The 26,031-nt window shown below is 39.7% G+C and overlaps 1 protein-coding gene and 1 long non-coding RNA gene across 3 annotated transcripts in view; one reads left to right on the top strand and one right to left on the bottom strand.

The window, feature by feature from the left end:
* pdlim5b (PDZ and LIM domain 5b) overlaps positions 1 to 26,031 on the top strand; it is a 70,689-nt gene that overhangs the window by 26,802 nt on the left and 17,856 nt on the right. Inside the window, exons 3-7 of one of the 2 annotated variants that reach the window (XM_034191566.1) lie at positions 6,777 to 6,928; positions 19,208 to 19,232; positions 19,965 to 20,080; positions 24,183 to 24,340; positions 25,663 to 25,690. In XM_034191566.1, coding sequence (XP_034047457.1) covers positions 6,777 to 6,928; positions 19,208 to 19,232; positions 19,965 to 20,080; positions 24,183 to 24,340; positions 25,663 to 25,690 — 479 coding nt within the window. Of the gene's footprint in view, positions 1 to 6,776; positions 6,929 to 19,207; positions 19,233 to 19,556; positions 20,081 to 24,182; positions 24,341 to 25,662; positions 25,691 to 26,031 lie in introns of both variants that reach the window. The other variant, XM_034191565.1, reaches the window with a different exon arrangement.
* On the bottom strand, positions 21,167 to 23,268 carry LOC117528935. Its single transcript, XR_004565907.1, has 2 exons — positions 22,827 to 23,268; positions 21,167 to 22,796 (listed from the first exon to the last, which is right to left on the bottom strand). It is a non-coding gene; the product is annotated as an uncharacterized LOC117528935 (long non-coding RNA).

The following is a 26,031-nucleotide window of genomic DNA, read 5'->3' as shown; positions in this document are numbered from 1 at the left end:
TCTTCCACGGCCTAATATCTACAGTATCTGTGGTGCAAATTTATGAGAATCTGTGAAGTAGTTTTGACGTAATCCTTCAAAGCCTATATAAAGTGAAATCTTGATCCAGAATATGGATCTGGAACAGCTCCCAAATTTAATGGCATCTTCCATGGCCTAATCTGTGTCCGTGCTGAAATTTTGGTCAGAACCAGTGCAGTAGTTTTGACATAATTCTGCAAACGGTAATCCTTCAAAGCCTATATGAAGTGAAACTTGATTCAGAATCTGGATTCAGATCCAGATCACCTCCAAAATTTAATGGAATCTTCCTTGGTCTAATATCTATCTGTGGTTAAAATTTCGTCAAAGTCCGTGCAGCAGTTTTGACGTAATCTTACTACCAGACAGACAGACAAATAAATAAATAAGCACCAATGATTTTATTATGTCCGTGGTGTACGTAATTGCAGTTGACACTCATCCACTTCATGTTACTACTGAGTCCATGGATAAGCATTGGTACCAGTTTGCCTTGGAACCTACATTAAGACTCGGATTGTGGTAGCCCCCCCCAAAAAGGGTGTAGCTTGATTGAAATTATGGGAACATGAAACCCACTACTATAGGATTTGTAGTGAACCCCGAAACAGGCCCATGAAGTATTGTGCAATATGCTCCCTTCAAGCAGCATTGAGAGCTTTCATGTTATAGTTACCCCCTCATTACCAATAAGTCCACAGGCTGGGTGTAGAGGACCACAGTGGCCACACCATTATTTGGTTGGAATCCCATTCACATAAAAGCATTTAGAAAAACAACTCTTCTTTTTGATCTGCCAAACAAACACAAAGGTCTTTAGAAAACTGGTTTTACCTTTTCAACTACTTTTCATTTGTATTTTGTGAAGTCCTCTGTATGGCTTTCTAATTGACTTTGTGAGCTTTTAAATTGGCAATTTGTGCACAAATTAAACCACGTGACTTGTGTTAAAATGTTGTTATAACATCATACACTGTTGAGAGCTCGAGTAGTCCGATGAAAGTTCCAGGTCATTACTTATCTGCTGCCTGTCATGAGTGCCTCAGACCTTTCCTGATTGATATTTATAGACTGCAAATGCCAGAGATTCTTACTGCAGCATCTATTTGTTTGTTTTGTTTTGTGTTTGACCCGTCAGAAACCCAACAGCATTCCATCTCCTAAACCGCTCACTGTTGACCACGAATTAACGCAATAAATGCACATGAAAGCACATCTTAGCAGAATGTTAAATGTTCTGTCTTCTCTGTTTGTTTTGGAATAAACAAATGTTTGAGGCATTGCCATATATGGAGCGACGTAGTTTTGTCTTTTGTCTTGTCCCTACAAGGAAAGAACTTCAGATCGCTCTCACACGCATGCAGAAAGGGGAGGATTGGGGGATTGAAAGAGAGGAATCCAGATCCCAGAGAGGTTGGCAGTCCTTCTACAGCCTTTCTCTGACATTAAGATGGACTGAGTTTTAAGCAGACCTTCAAATGTCATTAGTTACCCAATTATTTATTATTCAGGTTAGACTCTGCAGTGACAGCAGGTTTACTGTTTGAGTCAATACAAGTAATCTACATGATTATGTACCATCCGGCATGAACAGCCCAAAAATTACCATGCGCTTTTTCATCAGGAGAATTACTTCAAATACAGCTTTATTTTCTGCATTGCAGCAGCTATAGATTTTTCAAGTTACTCAATAAGTTCCTGAATGACCAATACATGTTCGGGAGGGTCATACAAAAGTGTAAAATTTGTATTTTGATATTTTAAGAGAAAATGGCTAAAATAAGTGGGTCAACTTATTACTGTACATCAAATGAAAACAAACATTTGCCAAATATAATGAAATTTTATTTTCAATCATACTGTTGTCAGTGGAATATTGATTTAAAGTGAAAAATACAAAGCTTGTTTCTTTAGCATATCTAGAGATCTTAAATGTTTTAAAAATAATCAGGGAAATTTCTTTACAGCCCACGAAGTTTAAGTTACTAAATATGTGGTGATTCCGGACTGTATGTAGGTCATTTCACCTAATGTTTTCTAGTGGTTTTCTCTTAAAATAACAAAATCAGAAATTTTACACACTTTTTATGACCCTTCTAAACATGTACTGGATATTCTGAACATATGGAATACTTTGGAAAATCTGTAGCTGCTGCAGCTTAGAAAATACAGCTGTATTTGAAGTAACACTCGGGACGAAAAAGGGTGTGGTCATTTTCAGGTTGTTCGTCCCGGATAGAGATTTTGGCACATACTCCGAGTTGTTCATTGGGGTTATATTAGTCTAAAACAGTTATCTTATCCTAAATGATGTGCATACATGTCTAAGCTAGGTCCTAGACTATGTGCTCTCTCTGCTTCCTGCTACTGATTTTCTTGATAATGGCACAGGAAAAAACATGACCTCAGAGAAATGTCACCACGACCCCTGGGTCACTGCTGTCACTACTACTTCCTCGTACTTTCTTGCTCCATCCCAGATCCTCCCCCCATTTTGTTATTTTGAGGGATAACACAAAGGCACATTCTTTGTCTGCTATCTTTTGAAAGCAGGAAAGGCCTCTTAAGTTTTCCTCTGCAAAATGCTGATGCCATTATGCTGTGGGGAGAGGGAAGCTCATATATGGTATTTAATTCATGCATGATTAGGAACTATGTAAAGTGTGTGAGAAAAGGCATAAAATGGCTTATGATGACTAATTCAGTTGGCGATACTGCATTTTATTCTTCATGTCTTTTTTTTTTTTTAATTTTACCATTCTGTCTCTCAACACATGAATAGTTTGCCTGAATTGCCATTGATTTGTTTTCCAGGTTGCAATTTTGTTCATAGTGCCACCAGAAGCATGCACTGTTCTGGTCATCTTGGCTTCTATGTAGCTATGTTTGTATCTTGTTAAACAAGATATTTTGAGATTGCCTAATCTGTATTTGGTTGAGGTCTGTCAACAATCAAGGTAAGAGATTCAGGTCAATTTTTCTACCCCATGCTAACATAAAAGTAGTCCGTCCAGCATGGGCTCTGAAGCCTGTTGATGCTGATGGGTATCACTGGATTCTGTAAAGTGAAGTGGATCAGAGTCAGTGACTCTCCCTAAATGGCGCCAGTTCAACAAAGGTTACTTTGCAAGCCAGTGGTGGTATCTATTTACAGCTGGATGGACTAGGTTAATGCAGATGAAGTGACTTGTCCAAGGACAGACACAGGAAGGGGGACTTGGAAATAACCCACATCTACATATTGAAAGCCCAACTCTCTATCCCATTGATCTACTTGCTCTACGCTAATATGCAGGAATATAATTCATATACTAACATATAGGAAAACGGCTATGGGATGAAGTTCATCAACTCACCTAAAAGAACTCAGCTAAAAGCCCATCTTAACATTTTATTTACATGCCTGATACTTTGAAATGTGGGAATGGTGCCTCCACGCCCTTGGAATAATATGTGCGTGTATGCATGCACGTGTATGGCTTTGATCACGGACAAATTAGAGAGAGCTGATATTTGCTGTTTGGTATGCTTATGTATTTTGGGTGAAGGATGAACACCACCAAAATGGAACACTGGTAGGACTCATATTTTTGAGAAACTACAGGTATTGGCTAACACTGAGCAATGGACATTGATAATTACATTCTGGACTCATACTCCATTCCAGCAGGGTGTGGTAAATCATATATATATTAAAAGCATGCGTGCATGATTTTATTTAGTAAGTTCAATCTAAGTACATAATATAATTGTAAATATGTTAAAAATACTTGAATGACACAAAGTGAAAAACATTTATTTTCATTGTGGTCTATTTAGAAGTCAAATGACAAAATAGAAGTAATAATAAACTAAAGCAATAATACTGATAATAGTAATAAGTGTGTATATGATAAAAAGAACCTAAACAATTTTATAAATACATTTAGACAGTAAATTAACGTTAAAAAAGACCTATTTACAGGAAATCAAAGGGTTGAGTTCTTCTAAAAACTGTTTAGGTCTAAGGTTCTAAAAACATTCTGGACTCACACGCTGTTCCAACCCATTATAGAAGCTTAGTGTAATTTATTACCACCCTTGAAAAATGTCAGCTAACTATTTTTTAAACACTACCCAATCTAGAGCCTGTGGATCCCCATGGGTGATGTGCTAGTTAATTTTTAACTGGTTCTCACTATGTTTGTAGAGATGTTATAAACAGGAAAGCTACAATGCAAGAAAATTTTGATGCAATAGGGTTGCAAATTTTTGGTGTGTGTAATGATGCGCTAGGTGAATGATGATGTATGATGCTGGCTGAAACATGCATAATCATGCGTAATTTATCAGTAGCACACCTGGTAGACGATCGTCCATGACGTTAATGATGTCCCAATCAATCAATCAATCAATCAAATTTTATTTGTTAAGTGCCTTACAACAACCTAAGTTGACCAAAGCGCTGTACATATAAAAATCGCATTTAAAGTATAGTTAAAAAGAGGAACACGGATTCATTTTATTCCCAAGTCTAAAAAGACTAAGTATCAAAAGCACATCTAAACAAATACGTTTTGAGTTTTGTTTTAAAAAGGGGCAGATCCGAGATGGCACGCAAGTTAAGGGGCAGCGAGTTCCAAAGTTTAGGACCTGCTACTGCGAAAGCACGGTCACCCCACTGTTTGCTTCGAGACCTGGGCTGCTCCAACAAGTAGAGCTGTGCAGATCGTAGAAATCTGCTGGGCTGGTGAAGAGTCAGAATCTCACATAGATACGCAGGTGCGAAGCTGTGGATGGAGCAGAAAACAAACAGGAGAAGTTTGTATTGGATGCTGTATTGCACTGGCAGCCAGTGGAGAGAGCGCAGAACAGGTGTGATATGGTGATGTTTACGAGAATTTGTGAGGAGCCGGGCAGCAGCATTCTGTACCAGTTGTAATCTGTGTAAAGATGTTTGACTGAGTCCAATGTACAAAGCATTGCAGTAGTCCAAGCGTGAGCTGATGAATGCGTGGATTGCTTTCTCCAGGTCACAACAACTGAGGAAGGGTTTCACTCTTGTGAGAATGCGGAGCTGAAAGAAGCTTGTCTTAACAATAGAGTCAATTTGTTTATGGAGATTTAGGCCAGTGTCCAAGTGAACTCCCAAGTTTCTGATTACGGTGTTATGGTGAGGAAGTGAGTGACCGTTTGAGACAGCGGCAAGTGGACTTGTGGTGCCAAATAGACAGAATTCCATTTTGGATTCATTTAGACTCAGGAAATTCTGTGTGAGCCAGTGCTTGATGTCATCCATACAGGTGTTGATGGTCTGAAATGCATCTGGAGAATCTGGTGAGACTGGTAGATAGATTTGAAGATCATCGGCGTACATATGAAAAGACACATTATGGCTAGAGATGATTGAACCCAGAGGCAGCATGTAAAGAGAGAACAGAACTGGGCCCAAAATGGAGCCTTGCGGGACACCAGAAGACAGTCGGGCGGTAGAAGAGGAGTGGCCATTGATGAAAACAGAGAAGTGCCTGTCCATTAAATAGGACTTGAACCACTGCAGCACGGGACCCTGAAAGCCCACCTGCTGGGCTAGACGGTTCAGGAGGATGGAGTGGTCCACTGTATCGAATGCTGCAGTGAGATCAAGCATTACCAACAGTACAGGTCTCAGTACAGGGACAACAAGATGTCATTTTGGACTCTCAACAGTGCGGACTCAGTACTGTGGCGTGTACGAAAACCTGACTGAAACCAGAGTGAAGAGGCGCGCACACACCCAATAAATTCATAAGAACTCCGTATTGAAGATGTGTTGCTCCAGTACCTTAACTCCCAACAACTCTGCAGTAATGGTTGAGTCAAAGTGAAAGATAACATTCTCTGTGGTGCTTGGTGGTAGAGTGGACAGACTGAAGCAACAGCTGAAAAGATGATGATTTATCTTGAAGCACCACAATCAAAGAAGAGGAAAACTCTGAAGAGGCTTCAGGACAAGCCTGTGTATGTGCAGTCTGAAGATTCCTAGATAAATTTCAAAATATAAGCACTGGCCACACCTGAGCTGGGTAACTATTAATGAAAGTCTTATGCAGATGGGGTGGGAATAAATAAGTTCTGTATTCTTCTCACTCCTTTTCATATATGTAAACAAAGACAAGTGTCTGGTAATTTCTGTTGCCATATGTTTCTCATTGTCTGAATAGTTTTCACTTTTGTGAGTTTATTTTTTTTGTCTTTGAAATAAATGTCTATCAATCGAGCTGTCAAGCAAAATTTAACATTACAGTAGGTTTTATTCCTGAGAAAGGTGTTTTTTTTTAGTCAGCAGGTCTGTCCATTTGTCCATTCTTTTTCACTTGTTAGTGCAAAATCTCAAGAACCAGTTGACCAATTTCATTCATATTTACCATAAGGGTGTACTTGGGTGATCATCCGACACCAGTTGATTACGGTGACCTTGGGGTCAATTTTGCGGTCACAGCGATATATTCAAGATATTGTCATTGCCACTCTTGTTAGCGTATCTCAAGAACCAATTGACCAATGTCATTCATATTTAGCATAAGCGTGTACTTGAGTGATACCCTGACACCTTGTATTACTGATTTGTGGTGACCGGGGGGATATATCATTTCCTGGTGTGTGTGTGTGTGTGTGCGTGCGTGCGTGTGCATGCTCTAAAAGGGACAGAGTAGTTTTGCCTACACTTAGATGTCATTGATACTATGCTTGCTACAAAATATGAGACTTTTCTTTTCTCTCTCTTTTCGTTGCAGCTGACTGATGGAGGCAAAGCGCAAAGAGCCAAAATGTGTGTTGGCGACATCATTCTGTCCATTAACGGCATGTCGACACATGGCATGAATCACCTAGAGGCTCAGAACAAGATTAAAGCCTGTATCGGTCATCTCAATCTCATTTTACAGAGGTAAAGGCTGCACACAGTTGGTACAACAAAAATAAAGTACAACCTCCAAATTTTCCACCAAGCCATTATTTTTCTATCCTAACATTAGTTCAAGCACTTTTGAGCTACAGGAACTTGCAGTTTACCATCAGGTAATTTTACTCCAGTGTAGCATTGCAAGCAATTACTACTACTACTACTACTACTACTAATAATAAAAATATCTATTGATTAATGGATTAGTTGTTGAGTCCATAAAATGGTGAAAAATGTCAAATGTTTTCCAGACCCCAAGATGATGCCCTCAGGTGGCTTGTTTTGTCAAAAGTTGAAAGATAATTCATGTTACTACTAGAGATGGGACCGATCTGATCCCAGATCGATGTCGGGTTCCACAGACGTAATTCTCATATCGGAAAATACAGATCCAACCCGCGCCATTTTCCGATACCAGAGAAGAGTCACTGTGAATCCTCTCAACTGCTGTTGTTTGCTCTCTGCTTGTTTACTGCCGAGCAGCAGGAGGAGGAGGAGGAGGGATTTTTCTGAAGCCGAGCTGTTTGAGAGAGCTCTCTTCTGCAGTGTTCTAGCTGCGGGTAGCGGGCAATTTCTGCCCGGTTCTCTGCTTCAAATTGTGTGTTCGTCGAGCACGAATTTTCCGAAAAATTAACTGAGTTGTTGCCTGAAAATGTGTGCTAAAAAGTTAGCCGCTTCACTGTCCCCAGGCTGTAAAACACCAGCTCAACGTGCAGCTGAGGAGGACAGCAAACAGAGATTCTGTCCACTGAAAGGGAGAAAATCTCTATTATTGTCCTGGGCATCAATGATACTTATTTTACAGTTTTGTGTTTACCAAAAGTTCAAAGTTTGCACAGCACTTAAACAGCGAGAGAGGAAGACAGAGAGACGGAGGAAGACAGACAGAGGCAGAGAGAGATAGAGGCTCTGCACCTTTCCCATTTCTTCCTGCTCTACCTTCACATAGTCAACTATATCACGTGTGTTCAGCCAGCTGCTGATAGGCTGGTCACACCTGAATGAGCTGATCTGGTCTGAGATCGGGGTCATTTGAGCACTAGGATTGGGAAAACACTGCCATAGTTTCCTTAAAAGTAGACCTGCATTGAAATAAATGTGGTCAAATTTCAGAAAGAAATAGCTGATATGTATTTATAAGACACTTGTGAATGCAGTAAAGTAAATCTGTAAGCCCAAATTTGTAATTCAGCGGAGAAATCTTCATTTAAAAATGACAAATTTGCAGCTAAAATTTAGCCCTCTGTGAAAACAGTTTGTACAGCCGTATCATTTCCATAACGTCAGGGACAAGACGACGCACTCCCGCCTTCAGTCCGATCCCGCATTGAAATTGATTTTATCTGTTGGTAATGTTACTTATACACGTCCTGGTTTCAACATCCAAAAGTAAGCTGCAATGAATGTGAGATACAGATCTGTGTGCTCAGATCAGCAATGACATAGACAGCGGGCACCGTTCTTCCTCTCCCGCTCTCTGCCTCCGCTGCGCTTATTAAGTCTGCGGGCTCGTTAACGAGCTTGTTAACCACTGACGCGGGCCACTCACACCGCCCGTGTCTGCTTTGCAGCCGGCATCACCTCTGTCTACTGAATGGAGCTGCAACACACTTGGCACAAGTCCTGAGATTACGCTCGCTGTTTTAATGCGAAGCGGCCGGTACACCTGTTGCTGCAAGGACAGACTTCTTGCTGCAAAATCCACAGCACCGCACGTCTCGGCAATCGGAGCTCCAGAGCTCCATGGACGCTGAGAGAGGTTTATATATTTTTAATGACTGGGATTCTTTGCGGGTCTCGCCTCCATATCCCGCGATGGTACCGGAGGCGAAAGACAGTAGATTTTCATTGCGACACCACTCAAACGGGCGTATGAAAAAGTCCCCCAAAATAATTTTCAAGCACAAATAAAAGAAATGTGTACTCACCAAACGTGCCGCAAGACAATATGAAGTTTTAAAAAGTAGATCCTTCCGTATAAGACAAGAAAAAGGTGCAGATGCAAACTGACGTAAATCCACAAATTACAATTGGCGCAATGCATGCTGGGAGAGGGTCTTGTCCGTGACGTCTCGGCAGCGTCCATGATGAGAGGGACAATTTGCGGAGGGCTAAATGTTGCTGTAAATTTGTCATTTTCAAATGAAGATTTCTCCGTTGAATGACAGATCTGGGCTTGCAGATTTACTTTACTACATTCGGAAGGATCTCGTGTAAATGTAAGTCATTTTTTGTTCAAAAAATCTGACTGCATTTTTTTCAATGCAGGTCTCCTTTAAGGCTATTTATAAAAGAACCATGAACTGATGTAAAGACATTTTTTCCAGTTGTGCTTGCTTTGTTGATCTTGCCAGTATTTACCCTGAAGGCATTTTGAGAAGACAACTCTTGTCTTGTTGCTCTTGTCACATTTTTCTTTAATGTGGTTTCATTTGTCTTTACATCGTACCTCTGTGGAAACGACACATCTATAGCTAGAAGTAGGTACAAGGCAAAAAATATATTTTTTGCAGTGTTACACAAGTGTATCATAGAAGATAAAAAATTAAAAGTTTAATTTCTTTGATGGTATGCAAAGATCGACTATGTACACGTCTCTGAATGTCCGCAAGTGTACTAACACTATTGAAAAAAACAGGGCAAGGGGCTCCAGATGCTGCACAGATCAATATTTCTTTTTCTGTTCCACTATCTCTTGGTGATATTTCTGTTCTCTCTTGCTTCTGTCAAAGAATGATTCAATCTAAAGAATATGAACCCAGCACCTTAGCCCGACATGCTTCTCATTTGCAGAATAAAGTAGACGGCCCTCTTTGTTGGGCCCAAACAAATACAGGTAAAACATGCACATTTTTCCGACTGTAACTCATGTTTAGTCTTAGCCTATCGTATGTATCCCATCACCACATCAAAGAACAGAAGAGGCTCTGTGTTTGAATTGTGGGAAAATGGTCTTAAAATAGCTCTGTCCCACAGCTGTATGCAATCTAGAGCCTGTAATAAATGTGCAAACATCAAACACTCTGGCCTCCTTGTACATGCAAACTACAACAAAAATCACTCACTGCACATTTGCACAGTGAGAGGATGTAAGTGTTCCAAATTGTACATATGAATTGTAGTAAAGTTTGGTGTTCTGAACCTGGCACATGCCTTTCCATTTATAGAAAAGGAAATTAGTTGTTGATTCCATCGTTATTACATCTCTTTGTTGGAGATTAGGCTACAGAAGAAGCTGTTTTGTACACTGATGTTGGTATTAAATTTTGCTTCCTTCTTTACTGACTCAGACAACATTCATTCAGCCAACTAGCATAGAATACAATTCAAAACTTGTTTTTTTAAAATGATAGATATGCTACATCAATACACTGACCCCTGAATTGAGCTACAATATATGTGCTCTGAACTGATCATTGGCATTTTTTAACATTATAAATGGTAAATGGACTGCATTTATATAGCGCTTTTCCATCTGCATCAGACACTCAAAGCGCTTTACAATTATGCCTCACATTCACCGGGAGCAATAGGGGATTAAAGACCTTGCCCAAGGGCCCTTAGTGATTTTCCAGTCAGGCGGGGATTTGAACCCAGGATCTTCTGGTCTCAAGCCCAACACCTTAACCACTAGACCATCACCTCCCCAAATCAGTTGAATTAACCCTGTTTCATTGCTACTTCGGTGTCTTCAAACTCTGATTAAAATTTCAAAGGTTGGCACGAGGCGTCTGTGAGACGTATTGCGAGACTTTGCCTGTCAGGTTAAAAACGAAATCATTATGTCCAATAGCGGTAAGCAGCAAATGTATAAATGTACCAGTTTGAACTTTCTGTTCAGTCCACAATTTAGTCCTGTTATGCCGGTTCACAATAGGAAAGTTATGCTGTGCCAACAACAACAGGTGATTTCTCCTCAACTCAGTCTACACTGCGGTCTTCTGCTACTGTACACGGTGCTGCCCCCAGTGGTGGACAAAAGACGAGGCGAGGCAGCACACTCATGAAAACCAGAAACTGGTGTATTTTTTTCATAAAATATGTATTTGAAGGTAAACAATGGCATTTTAGGTTCTAATTTATCACAGAAAATGAATGTCTGCATTAAACAAAGAATTGTATCTGATTGCATCAGATCACGTCTGAATTGTAGCCCATATATTTAGATGCGTATTACATTATTTTATAAGGTAGCAATGCATACCCCTCCATAGAATGTTGTACTGTTTATGTAAGTACGGCAGATAATGTTATGGTGTCGAGTCACGTAAGTGATATTGAGAAGGTGGCAAACTCTCCCGTTCCTTCAAAAATGCAGTCAGAGCCTAGAATAGATGCTGTAGTGGGGGTTAGCCAGATTAAATGTGACCAAGCTGCAACATGAATGCAGTGGCTTTTGCAAAACAGGAACTAGAGTGCACGAACCGGGAGAAGTATTTAAGAGCTGATAGGAAACACATGATCGGGGTGTATTGGATGTATAGAATGTCCGTGTAGAGCATAACATGGAGATTGCCAGATTCAGACAAAGATGCCACCAGTATGAAACACTGTCCAGCAACCAGATAATTCCATAACATGAAGAATTATGGAGTCTGAGGTCAAGAGATACCAGATGTCTCTTGACCTCAGAAACCGAGCTCCCAGAGAGATGAATGTCACTGCTGAGATAAGCGAATTTCTCAACATGTTTGACACATTCACCACAAACAAACACAATGGTGTTTGCTGATTCCCAGATGTTGTTGGCAGACAGTCTTACATAGTGCTTTCATACAGTGTTTGGTCCACATCAGAATCAAAGGGCAGTATAAATAAATATTTGATGTTGTAGAATAAAAACACTTTTTGGCTCATTCTGACTTTTAAACAAATTAAAGTAAGTTGAGACAGGTTATTGTCACTCAAACAATAGTAGAAGAAAAGAAACGGACAGTTATTGTGTTTATTTTCCTGATTAAAACTGTACGACTCTGTTGCTGCTATCTCGTGTCCTCATTAAAGCTAAACCATCTATTTTGTGGTTTGCTGCGTCAGGTGTTAAAAGTTGAACATTCATCGCTTTTGGTGGTAAGTGCCATTGTGTGGCACTGGTTTAAAAAAATAACTTAACCTTAATAGTGTAGTTGCTACAAAAGGAATCTGTTAATTTATTTTTCTCAGTTCAAATGGTCCTTTCCTCCAATCTGAAGAGATGATACCTGTCCCCCAAATGGAAGCAATGATTGCTTGCAGTGGCAGGAAAACCGAATCACTGCCTGCCTGAAGAGATTAGCCCTGATATGACAGATCCCTGCAGCTTTACCGACCTTCAGCTGGTTCACCACCTATGCAATCTCTCTGCGGTTCGGTGGTTTGTAGTTGACATGTGGGTCAACCACAAGAACTCTTATCACCAGAGATGTTATCCATCCTGACTGGAGGGTCAAACTTGTTCAGATGTCAAAGTAACTAGCTTATCTTCACAGTATTTGAACACCTTTGAAAACTAACAACTCCAATGCAATCCCTGGTAGAATTCAGGGTCTTGTTTCAGAAGAAATTGCACATGCCATTTGGATCCTTTGTTGTGTGAAAGCTCCCACGCCCTGCACCAAGACTGTGTGTGTGTGTGTGTGTGTGTGTGTGTGTGTGTGTGTGTGTGTGTGTGTGTGTGTGTGTGTGTGTGTATATATATATACACACACTCTGTTACTGATTTATGCTATGCCACTGGTATTGGAGTGCCATTTCTAGTGGTACCATTCTGTTGCATCTCATTAAAAGTATGGAAGAATTACAATGCAGTGCCCCCCCCCCAACCATATTATGTTAAAGGTTACTCTGGTACATTGACATTGATACGTTTCATTTATTTTACTGCCGCTAGGGGAAGTGAAGTGTGGTTTAAGACAGGAAATGGACATGGTCTTTGCAAGCACTTTCCTTATCACATCATCCCAAAATACAGTAAATTATAACAGATCCGATGAGGATATTCTGAATGAACACTATGCTTTGGGAACAGGGGTTCCAAAAGCTATAGTCCCGTTTGGAAAATATATCTCAATTATGTTTATTTGCTTGCTCGAAGGCTATTTCCTCCAGTGTAAAAGGATTTTCTGTACAATGTTATTTCAGTGAGTAGAACAGAATGCCTTTCCAAAAATCTGGTCTCTGAGCGAGTTTGTCTGTCTGCAAGGAATGCACACAGTCCTGATTAAATTTTATTTCTGAGTTATGAATTTTTGATATTGAATTGGGGAAAAAAAAACACTATTTCTCTCAAACTCCTAACAGGATAAGCAGTGGGAAATTGATCATTTGCTTCTATGTTTGTTGCTTACATAGGTATTACACAGTTCATGTACCAAAATTTATTAGGCTTCAGTTATGTTTGTTCTGCTGTCATGGAAAACTTGTTCCTGAGCTGCTCACTGTGGATTTCAGCAGGAGGCTTTGGGAAGTAGCTTTAGGAAAGTATGATAATTGATGTTTGTTTATTGTCGTTGAACTATGCAACACAGTGCACTAAACACCTGGTTTCAAAACCTCAAATATAAAACATCAGCTCAGCTAACACTGCAGTTCCACAGGATTCTTAATCTGCACGAGTATCAGATTTTGTTTGCTGGGGAACAAAAATTGGCAGTGTTTTTGATTGCTGTTTAGCATGATTATGGGAAGAGTGTTTGGGTTGGGGGTGCTGTAGTGCTGTACCTCACTAAGCTTACAAGATGCATCCACAAAGGCTCTACACAATATTTAAATGGCACAAAATTGACTATATTTCATTTAAGCCCTCTTCTCTGTGACAAGGCATACAGATCAAGCATATGCACACATGCATTATTGGCATTAGGGCTGCCACAATTGATTATTTTGATAATCGACTAGTCACCGATTTATACTGGTCATTTTTTTTTCCATCAGTAAGGAATATGTAGATTTCCTTGATCACATCACGTTTTTGCGCAATCTGCATGTTCCTTATTGATGGATTACGCAGAAGTTGCTCATTCACTCACAAGTTTGACACCACTAATCATGCACAAAAGCGGCTTCAAAAGCATTGTTTTTAAACCAGGTTTGTGAAATATGAACAAAAACTGGAATATCGTTTATGGTGCTGAAGAGGTGTGCGAGACTCAGCTTTTGCTTTAGTGCTTGATACGAAAAATATGTTTTCATATTTTAAAAACGTGATGTGATTCACAAAAACTAACACCAAATTTGGATTCAGTGCCCACAAATTACCCAAAATCCATTGGAAAAACTCCATGCAAGAAAAATTGTTTTTTGTGATTAGTCAACTCATCAGATCATACATAAATTGCGGCTTATTGCACCAGCATGCAGCTATTTGTCTTTGAATGTTGCTATAGTTTATATCAATTAATTATTTATTTTACTATGTGTTATTGTTGGCAATATTTTTTTTATTACATTTATGCCAATAAAGCAAATTGAGAGTGAGAGAGAGACTGACCTTCTCAAAGGCTGTATCATATTTCTTTTCCATGATTGTGGTGAAGTGAGATCGGTCTCATGTCAGTTCTGCTTTGCAGATTTTGCATTGCACATTTTTTGCTTTAATTTGGTTAAAATGTTCCCAAAAGTTTGAGCTTCCTTGCCAGCTAGCCGTGATATTGTGTGGGCATAACGTTTCTGGTGACATCTCGGCTGACCTGGATCACCACCACTGCGTATGTGCATCAAGGACAGAAAGGCAGCGGAAGGTACAGCAGCAGCTTTGAGAGAAAACAAAGCTTAAAACAATAAACAATGACGTTGATTATTAAATTAGTCACAGACGATTTTGATAATCAATGTAATGATGACTAATCGACTAATCATGGAAGCCTTAATCGGCATCAAGAAATAAATTACATGTGAAGAATTGTTGCAACTAATGCACCCACACTTCCCACTGCTATGGTGTTGAGTCCATTCCTTTTGGGTGAGAATTCAAACTTTCCCGTTCAGTTGCATGTGGAAAGTGTATCCAAGGTTTGGCTGGTAGTGTATGTCATGTGTTGCCTCAAGTTTTTCCTTCTCAGAAATAATTATGCAAGTATGTAAGCTGGTGTGGTTTGTGTATATATTGAAAACTGTGTCTGGTAGCCATCCTATCATTCAGTCAGATGCTATATGCCAGACTGTTTTACTTGGCTGTCAGAGACGTGGGTACGGTGGAAATATGTCAGTCCAGTTCCTCCCCTCAACTGTGTGCGTGCATGCGTGCGTCTGTCTGTCTGTCTGTCTGTCTGTCTGTCTGTCTGTCTGTCTGTCTGTCTGTCTGTCTGTCTGGTACATGCACAAATCATTGCATGTGGCTGAAAACTTCACTAAGTACTTTGTTTTTCTGTGAGTACAGTTTTGTCATCAAATGTGATGACACGTTGTGTGCATGGATAAATCTTCAGTTTTTTTTATTTATCTACTTCATTTTTTTGGTTGTTTTTGGGACCCATAAATGAGTCTGATAGATATCAACTTCTCTGTGTCATAATGGATTTGATAGTTAATTTGTGGAGTGTTCTTGTTTGTTCAGTTTGTATTGGTTTTCAGTATGCTAATTTTTATGAGCAGTTGATGTAAAGCACTTTCAAATTCATGATTTTATGATACAAAGTGCTATATGGTAATTAAGTAAAAAAAATCATCTGGATTAATTTATGATGAAGTAACTGAATGAATGAATTGAGGTATGTCTGGTATCACAACAGTGGTGCAGCTTAGCTAAAACTTCCATAACAATTGTGCATTTTGTGATAAAAGCATAAAATTTGGCACACATATTCTAAATTAACTGTTTATTTTCAGATATGGAGACATCCTGGAGCTGACCTCTAATGACTCCTGTGTAAAGAATTACACAAGGTTCAAACTTTCAAAATGCTCCAATCATGTTGAAAACTATACCACATTATTTGTCTGATCATAATGATTCCAAAAAGTTATAGTTTGGACTATTTGTGACTGAATGTTCTGGAATGTTATGGGGTTAAAAACAGCAAAAATGGTGAAAAAGGTCAATTTCAGTTTGTGCAGTGGTCAAAAGTTAAAGTAGCTTCAATTTTGGTTTAAAAAAAAAAGAAAGAAAAAAAAAAAAAGCAAATTATTGGTTGAGTTAATAGCATTTTAAAAAGGAATAATTTGCCCCATCTGTCATACTTGGTTATCATGTTACGGGGTAACATATGTCATATGTCATGGAATCCGATGGACGTCAACATTATTTCCATTTAGACTATAGGGCACCGCAGTATTGTTTGAACCCTGCGTGATATTGTGGGATTTGAGCACTTATAGGGACCTCCGCTGCCGCTGTGCATTATATACACAGCATAACTTCACACGGACAAATGGTGTACTGTTTTGTTTTTGGCTACAATCACCGAAGTATTCACGAAAATTTTTTTTTTTTTTTTGGTTCCCAGTGGAGAAGGGAAGACTAAGCAAGTGGGAGATGTTGTGTCAACAAGTGTTAGCCTACACAGCTAACCAGAGTAGTTGCGTTCTCTCGCCTGAAAAACCGCCTTGATGTGTTTGTCCACTTTCTGCCACATCATCACTTTTTCTTTGCATTTTCACTGTTTGCGTGTAATTTGCTCAAAAACTCCGAGAAAATGCAATGTTTTTTTCCCTGGAATTAGAGAAGTTACGTCATATGCGTCATGTTTTACCCCTTTAGCGCCCGCCCTCAAACGAGACTGCGGTGCCCAATTGACAATAAACAAAAACGTTAAAATTGTCTTCATGCACATTCTTCAAAGGAATCTAATAAATGTAATAAACAGGTCATGAAAACGTGGATGTTGTTTAACATTTAAACATTTGCTCACTGTTGCACACTTTCATGCATTCATTCGTGCTGTATTTGAACATGAGCGTACAGACGTGGGGGTTGAGTTCTTCATACAGGCCGGGCTGAGCTGTGCAGATGTTCACAGGACCACCCTAATATAACAAGTGTTTGTTCAGTTTACTCTGGGAACAGTCCGATAGAGAATGGATCCACCCAGCTGAGCCACTCTGAGCTGCTGATGGCATAACATAACATAAACAGCTTCATTGTAGACGGGTCATGTTTGTCGTGGAATGTGCCGTTTGATCTTTAGACCTCTGACTGTTTTGCTTGGCACAACGCGATGCTGCTCCATAAACACTATAGTGCAGTTAGATTGGAAAACAGAGGTATTGCTTGGTGGAAACTGGAGGTGTGGGCACACATGACATGAACATCTGGTGGAGGGTGGCGCTCTTTAATGAAGCAGTGCCAGGCTTGGTGTTTAAGCCTTGGCTCGGTCAAAAAGGAAATTAGTTTGAGATTCTTCCTAATATGGCAGAGAAAGGAAGGATGCAAAGTGAAATGCCATCAAGCCAGATCCGGCACTACATTGTTTTGTTTTCTACAGATTTTCTCGTGTTACATCTCTGGAGAAGAGGCAGCTTGTGTTCACCCAAAGAGATAAAACTTAACCAGAGTTGACCCCATTTCAATAGTAACCATAATAGTACCTTCCAGTTTTTCAATGTCCATCCATTTCTTCCGCTTTATCCGGAGTCGAGTCGCAGGGGCAGCAGCTCAAGCAAAGCCGCCCAGACCTCCTGATCCACACACACCTCCCCCAGCTCCTCCGAGGGGACCCCAAGGCGTTCCCAAGCCAGCCGAGAGATGTAGTCCCTCCAGCGTGTCCTGGGTCTTCCCCGGGGCCTCCTCCCAATGGGACGTGCCTGGAACACCTCTCCAGCGAGGCGTCCAGGGGGCATCTGGAAAAGATACCCGAGCCACCTCAACTGACTCCTTTCGACGTGGAGGAGCAGCGGCTCGACTCCGAGCAGCTCCTTTTCAATTTATTAATTACAAATGGTATCCAATTAATGTTGGCTATGATCCAGTGCATCATTTCAAATATGTCAATACTTTTCAGGCACTCGTTTTCATGCATTTCAATTTACTGTGAAAGTCAGCTTTGAGAGTCAACATTGTCTCGAGTTAGATGATATAGTACAAGAAATATAATATAAAAGTTTATTTTTAATATTTATTTATTTATTTATTTTTAAGTTGCAGTTGCAAGGGACCAGTTGGGAAATTTCTGCTTGGCAACAGAGATATGTATATTTTAATAAAATAAACATGAGGTATTTATGATTCAATGCGATGACAGGCACGAGGAACTTGGTGGAACTGTATCTTATTCAGGAACACTACCAATTATTTGTAATTAAGGGAACCAATAACCAATGTTTGGGGCCAGTATAGATTTGCGCAAATAAGATGAATATTTTAGTCAAGTCTTGAAAGATTCAAATTCAGCTATAGTCTGATCCATGGTTGGACAGTGACACTTTTTTGTAATTTCACCTCTGTGCACCACATTCGTTTCAAAATGAAACAGTCAGGATGTGCTTGTTGTGTAGACTTTCAGGTTTAATTCAAGTAATTTAACAAAAATATTGTTTTAACCATTTAAGATTTGCTGCTATTTGTGTACACAGTTCCTCTGTTTTCAGAGGCCATAATTAATTACACAAACTAAATATAAAGATTATTACAAATCATCACTTTTTTAAGACATTTTTTTCTCTAAGGCAGTAAATGGATACATGACCATTTTCCAATAACTGATTGTCTTGGGCTTCATTTACATTGATCATTAAGAAATATAAACAGTATTGTAAATCTCTCTGAAATAGGCAGTTCACAAAAAACTGAGTGACTGTGCAAGGAGACTAGTGAGGAAAGACACCTATGACAAATGAAGGAGGCTTCTGTGACTGGTGAAACTGTACATGGTGCAACTTTTGTCTGTTGTATCATAATTTATACATCTTCACAGTGAGGTGGAACAGCGAAGCATTTTCTTAAAGGAGACATAAATTTCAGCCTCAGTTTTGCAGAAGGCACATGGGAGACTCAAGTCTTGGTTTTCTCTTTATTTCTTGTATTTATAATTCTGTCTCTGCTCCATTCCACCACGATGCTTTGACTGTGGTGGAATACAGGTGCAGAATTACTTATGGACCTGATTGTATAAAACCACATCCCGTACCACAAAACATGTCCAAATTATGCTGTGAATTAAGACACTGACTAATCTGACATGGGGCAGTCAGTTATGTTGCTGCGCTGCCAATAGGGCTGCAACTAATTGTCGCTTAATCTGCCTAGTGTTGTGACTAATCACACTATAAAATGTCAGAAACTGCAAAAGAAAATTGGATAACAAATTGTATTTATAGTTTTGTTGATTTTATAATTTTCTGTCTTCACAGAGATGCTAAAGGGGAAGTTCCTGTGGTAAGAAAAATTCAAAAATTAATAACTGTGTTGAGTCCGAATTACATTATAAGAAATGTTACTGTTTATGTAAAAATGAGCATGCTGATTGCGCCCTTCTGAGATTGTGTCAGGACACATTTAGGCTTTGCATGTGTAATTGTGCTGGTTAAGTCACATTTTTTTGCACCTTTTAAACTTGTAATGCGCAGGCATGCGAAGAGCAGTATGAAGGCGTGCTAATGTGATTGATGTGCATTACATTTGGGAATGCTGTTACATGCATGAGTTTATCTTGGATTTGCATTTGGTGCATGTTGTGTGTCTCCCACCTCTTTTATGTAGGATGAACCTCAAGAAATAATTAAGCCTGTCCCAATCACTCACCCTGCCCCAAGTTCCACACAAACCAAGCCAGCAAATCCACCCAGTGCTGCATACAACAAGACAGCCCGACCATTTGGTGGGGACAGTGGTGTGGTCACAGCTTCTTCTTCCCCTGCTGCCCACAAAGTGGCATCCATCCCTTCTGAATCATCTGCTTTCACACCTGCTGCCTCCACTCCCCCACCGCAACCTCCATTTCCACTGAAGTCAACCCTCCATGCACCAGAATCAGCTCCACCAAGTTCAGGTCCCAGGCCCAGCTCTGGTCGCACCGCCTTCACTTCACCTTCTGCCTCTTCCTCCTTGTCTAACTCCTCCTCTCCAGCTAAAGTGACAGCTCCCTCCTCCAATCCTAATGTCCCACAGCCCTCGGTCTATAACTCACCTATCAACCTCTACTCCAATGTCAATGCCTCTGAGGTGGCTATGGGACAGAGACGGGGTCTATTGGAGAGCCAAGGGATGTCAGAGCAGTTCAATGGGTAGGTAGTGGCAGTAATTTATCTTTCATTTGTATCGCTATTACACCCATCAGTACACCTGCTATACTTATTCTTTACTATCTGCATAATTTTTAAACTTCATTTACAGAGGGTATTGGTCACCTCCATCAAAGCGCTCTTTGGCACCAAGACTGTACAATTTGGTACAGCTGTGGTAGCTGTACAGAATCAGTCTCAAGCTTGCGGATGACAAAGTGCAAAATTTGTGACTTCTGATTCTTCATTTTATGAGTGAAAGCAGGTGTTTACTTACCAATACAAACCAAAAAAGATAAAGACATTAGGATGTTCATTTTATTGGGTTTGTTTTGGATGTTTTCAAAGTTAAAGCAGGTAACTCATTGGATAAGGAGTTGGGCTCCAAATCTGGGATCTGGATTTGCTACCTGTCTGTGTTCTTAGATAAGTCTGCAGTTTCCCAGTCTTCCCAGCTGTAAATGGGTACTGGCCTTGGCTGAGAAGGTAGCCTGTGTAACTAGTGTCCTATCAATAAAGTCATACACTCAAGTTCATTTCATGCTACTACAGATTGGCAGCAGCACCAGTGGGTCTATAGGACGTCTGACTCAGGAGAACATGTGATACAGCATGTCAGAATGCAACACGTTAATTACTGCTATCTGTGGGAAGCTGTAAAAATTTAATATTGTAGGAAGAAAATGGGATGGATGTCATTCAAAACATCATTGTGGAATTATGGGGACCCAGGTGGACAAATTTGTATAGATGGTTATTTTTAATGTTCATAAAAAAGACTATATTAACTTGCTATGTGTACTATAGGACAGCACTGATCTGTAATTTTCTCCCAATACTAAAACAGGGTATCAGCAGTTTTGTCAAATACCAATGGTTTTAAAAATCATTTTATAAATGTGTGGAAATAATGAGGTTCATTTCTGCACCATTTTAAATAACCATATTGAAGGGGAAAAAAAAACCAAATGAACTGTGCATGTTATAAAATCACAGACAGTGATGTAAGTGTTATTTAATAGGAGATGATGGGGTATCATATCCTGCAAAATGGTCAGCCAGATGTGGATTTGTGGTTTGTTTGTTTTTTTTAACTGTCTGAATTGCCATGCCTCAGCATAGTGGACATTTTTTGCCTTGCGCTCTACCTGAAGGAATGTGTTAGTGATTGAAATATTGCATTCTTCCTTTCTGACATTACCCCATGTTTCATTTTAACCCAAAATATGGCATGTGTCTCATTTGAAAAAGTAACACTGAAACAACCCATCACTTAGGTTTTCACAAAAGCTGCATTGATGAAAGAAGTCCAAATCGGATCCGCGGCAAACGGGTGGAGTCGAAGAATCCAGGCAATGTGTTAAATGATGCTAGACTATCTTTAAAACCCCAGTCCGAATAGCTACACTCCAAAATGTACTTTTTGACCAAAAAGCACAACTGGTGTAGCAGTGGCTTCTATTTAAGTGAAATACAGGCCAGCAGTGTGATTCTAGAGAACAAAAATGGAGATAAATTATGCTGGACTGACCTTTTATTAATGGGGTTTGGCCCACTAGTTGAGAAACGATACTCAGCGGGATTTAAATAATTTGCTACTCGTGTTTTTATTGGCTTTAAGCAGACATGCCTAGTGGTCTTGTGCACTTGTGAATATGCAAATTAAACTGGTCTGTGATTTCTATAAATGTAATTAACAAATACCACAGTTCAAAATGGACTGTAATATACTGTCAGGTGCATTGTCACACTAAATTTGAGATATTTCAAAGCTTTTGTTTATTGTTAATATTTGGGTAGTATTTTGGACTTCATTTTTATGCTGGTTTTTCATCTGATACAGATGCTCAAAGCGCTTTACAACGATGCTTCACATGCGCACACACAATTATGTCAGAGTGTTGCCACACAAAGCGCTCTACTACACACCGGGAATAACTTTGAGATAAGGATCTTGCCCAAGGGACCTTAGTGATTTTCTTGTCTGCTACAAATTGAACTCAGGAATCTATTGGCCAGCACAGTTACCAAAGGTCACAGAGGGGTTGTGATGTTTTGTCTGCTGTCAGGCTGCAAAATTACAAGTGCACATTATGTAAAGTTAGAGTAACTCACTTATTACATAATCAGTAGTAATGAAAAGATCATTTGTTTTCTTTGGATGAACCCAAGAGAAAAGAGGGGAAAAAACCCCCATAAAATTATGTGTTAGTTAATTTTTGCCAAAAACATCGAGTGAATCACATTATTATTATTATTTTACTGTGTGTGTGCATTTGCATGGGCTGGGGTAGTGATGGGAATCCAGAACCTGTTCCATTTGAGAATCTGTTCCAAATTTTCCAATCCATCACAATCATATGCGTCAAATGGCGTCATGTTTTTCTGACGGTTCCACCTTACAAGCTCACGTATCATAATTACACAATGTCAAACTGTGTGTCTAGCAACCAGTAAAACAGCTTCATTGACGCTGATAACCTCTGTAGGGTTTTTATTTTTCCACACAGAACATTGGTCAGGAATTATAAGAAGGGCAGGCCCAAAGCAGCCTTTCATAAATACAAATGTTCTCCAAGGCAAAAGGTTGGGAACCACTGCTCTCAACGTTGCTTCCATGAGAGTAGATGGTTCTGTGATATTTCCTTAATCTAAAATGTCACTGTCCAAGTGTATTCTTTGTTGCATGTGCATGTTTGTGCCTTGACCTGCACATTCTCTCAGATGGGCCTCACAACTGATGGAACACGCCAGTTTCCCCACAAACTGGTTTGTTCCTAATCCTTTTTCATTTCATGTCTTCTCCATTTACCTCCTTTTTTTGCCCACAGGATGAAGACCAAACAAAATCCAAGTTAGTGTAGTGAATGCTAATATCTCTGCCGCCGCAGCAGCGGCTTTGTAACCACATGGAATGTGATTATAGCCTTTGTGTCTCTGCTTTGATTGCTAAAGGCATGCGTGCACTCCTTTGAGCTAACTTCATATTCATGGTTTTCTACATGCAGTAAATGCTAATGTCAAGTCCAAACAAAGTGTAAATAATCCACCTATAAGACCCAGGGTGCAAAGTTGGGATCGTCTGATCATTCAGGTTCTCTGTGGCATCAGGCGCCACGTGGCCCATACTGTTCTGCTTCTCTTGCAGACAGACTGCTGTTATCAGTCAGCTAAGCTTCTGTTTAGCTCCGTCTGCTGGTTGTCAGGATGTTTATTCAAAGACACTGGAGTCACTGCTAAGTATATTTTACTGTGGCTAAGAATAGCCTGGAGATTGCCCTCTTCTGTTTATCCTTCACCTGCACTTAAACAGGCGGCCAATGTGCTTTATAATGTGACTGCAGTTTCAAAGCTCATTACTGCCATCTTGTGGTCAAAACATGGTCACTACCATCTTGCACTAAATGCTCAATTTTTGACATTTGTGACGTGATGGCAACGCAATATTTTGCTTTTATAGACTGATTTAGCATACGTTCAAACACATGGAGGGTTTAATTGGCATGTGTGGTTTTAATGTCAAATATACTGAGCAAGAATGACTCAACTTGAAAGTTTAATCTTTATTTTTTCTTTATTTTGTGCATATGTCATTTATGATAGACCTGTCAACCACCAGCTGACCACTGCCACCTGCTGGATATGCCATAGCTTGTTGTGGGGAATCAGCTTATCATATGCATGATGGAAATTAGGAACAAGTGGCTGAAACTACACACAAAATTAAAATTAGCTCATCAGTTTCTTTAATCTCCAAAGTCTAGGTTTGGTGGCCAAAATGGAGTGTTTTGAACCTCTGTGGAGGTGTGCACTCTGAGTGGAGTTCTTGTGCCTCTCTGGTATTTTACTCATGTGTACAGATTTGTATTTCCAGATGAACACAGGCTGTAACTGTGAAGTCTAACAGCACTTAGGTCACAGTGTGAAACTTGCACATATTCCCATTGACTGTGGAACACTCATTGCATAGCACGTTTTCATTACGAGTGCCGTGTGCGATAACCGTTTGTTATCCAACTCATACACGTGTTCCATTTCACTGTTAAACTGGTAAATTTCAAATGCAAAATTGACATATTTTGAAGTTGAAATATCTCTAATACAGGAAATCTAGCGTTGAGCCAGAATCAAGCCAGGCCTCCATGATCTGCGACCCCAGCAAGCTGCGTCTGATTGAGGACACGGAGGACTGGCATCCGAGATCGGGTACCTCCCAGTCCAGATCCTTCCGGATTCTGGCTCAGCTCACCGGCACTGAGAATGGTGTGTACCTGATGTGATACACTCTAGAAAGTTGAATACATTTTACGTGTAGAAATAGCTGTTTTGGGGTATTTTAGGAAGTTACAGACAACCTTTGTGATTTAATTTGATATTATGCTTTTGTCTTACTCTTATTTTCAAGTAATCTTGTTATCGTTTCATTAGTCGATGAAGCTAATACGAAAGCTGCTGACAGTTTTGATTATTTCGTGAACTGATTGTTGGTTGTAAGACACAGTGACTGTTTTATATTATGAGCCAACTGTAGGCAGCAATGCAATATTCATACTGCTGTTTTGGTCTCTCTTTTGTTTGTTTTTAATTACTGTGTTTGTGTGTCCACACGTGTAGATCTCTTCAAATGATGTCAAATGACTTTTACAGTAACTCCATAGAGACAGATGGACCTAGAGTTGAATCACTATATCGCATACGTATCACAAGTCAGCCATCCACCAACACCAAATAGGGCAAGAATTATTCCCAAACAACAGAAACCAGTCACTTGACAGTGAAGCAGAAATGTAAATGTATCTTTGCAAAATCCTGAAAATAAATGAAGTGGAAATACATTTGCTGCATTTGTGTTGAGTATATAAGTGTGAACAGCTTTGAAATGGAGTCACTTGCCAGCATTATGTGCAGTATAAACCTAACAGCATTCAGTGAGTTCCAGCACTGTAATGCTTAAATCTGTCCATGCATGCGGAGTTTTGTAAATCTGTCCATCAGTCTTGCATACGTCATTTTAAAAATAAATTGTGAGGTGGATATTGAATATCCTGGCAAAATGTAGCATGCTGCTGTATCATGATCACCAATGCTCCTCCTTGTGTTGTTGCAGTTTCTATGAATTTTCTTCAAAGAAAAGAAAAGATGTTCACTTCAGTAAAAATGATTTTTTTTTTTCTTCCCACCAGCTTTTTTCGTGTTAAAACATGACACTCACAGCTATAAAGCATTTGCATGGCAGCACAGAGGCTCACGTACACCATAGAGCCAGATAACTGAAGCAGTACATCGGTAATTGAGTAAATGAACCAGTTGACTCAGTGTTGCAGAATGTAGTGCTGCTTGTGCTGACTCGCTGCAAGTTGGCCCATTCTGTAATGAGGCAGTCATCTAGTTCTGTCTATCCCTGATTAACTCACACATAAGTAAGAGTTGAGATTTGTCTCTTTCTGTCGGTCAAATGATGTTACCAAACTAATGTGGAATGCATACTGAGCAGTTTGATATTTAAAGTATTCATAATTTATTCACTTTTTTCTGCAACTGTAAAAAATTGGCATTTACAGTGGTCTCGTGTTTTACGTTCACAGATCAAGAATCAGAGAGCAGTGGAAGAAAGTAAGTGGCTATTTTAATTTTTAAATATCAGTTTTGGTATGCATTAGTGAGTGATTGATTTTTTTTTTTTTTTTTTTTTTATTATTTTACATTTTATTTATTATATATAAGCATGATGACTTGGGATCCTTTTAGAGCTAAGCCCTGATTTCCTGAGCTCTTGGCCCCAAAGTATAAGCCTTATTTACGGCTTAATTGGGATGACCCACATTTGAGATCATGGTGAAGAATTGATGACTGGAGGGAATTTGAGCCAGCCGTAGCCTCAGCGTAACCCTTTGGTTTTTACCGTTATCCAGTTGATTTAACTGTCTGCCCCTCAGTCACTGGAATCTGTGGAT

This window comes from Thalassophryne amazonica, chromosome 17, assembly GCF_902500255.1.
Source record: "Thalassophryne amazonica chromosome 17, fThaAma1.1, whole genome shotgun sequence".
In the NCBI taxonomy this organism is placed as follows: Eukaryota; Metazoa; Chordata; class Actinopteri; order Batrachoidiformes; family Batrachoididae; genus Thalassophryne; species Thalassophryne amazonica.
The sequence above is the reverse complement of the archived record's forward strand: the minus strand, read 5'-3'. Positions and strand labels throughout refer to the sequence as shown.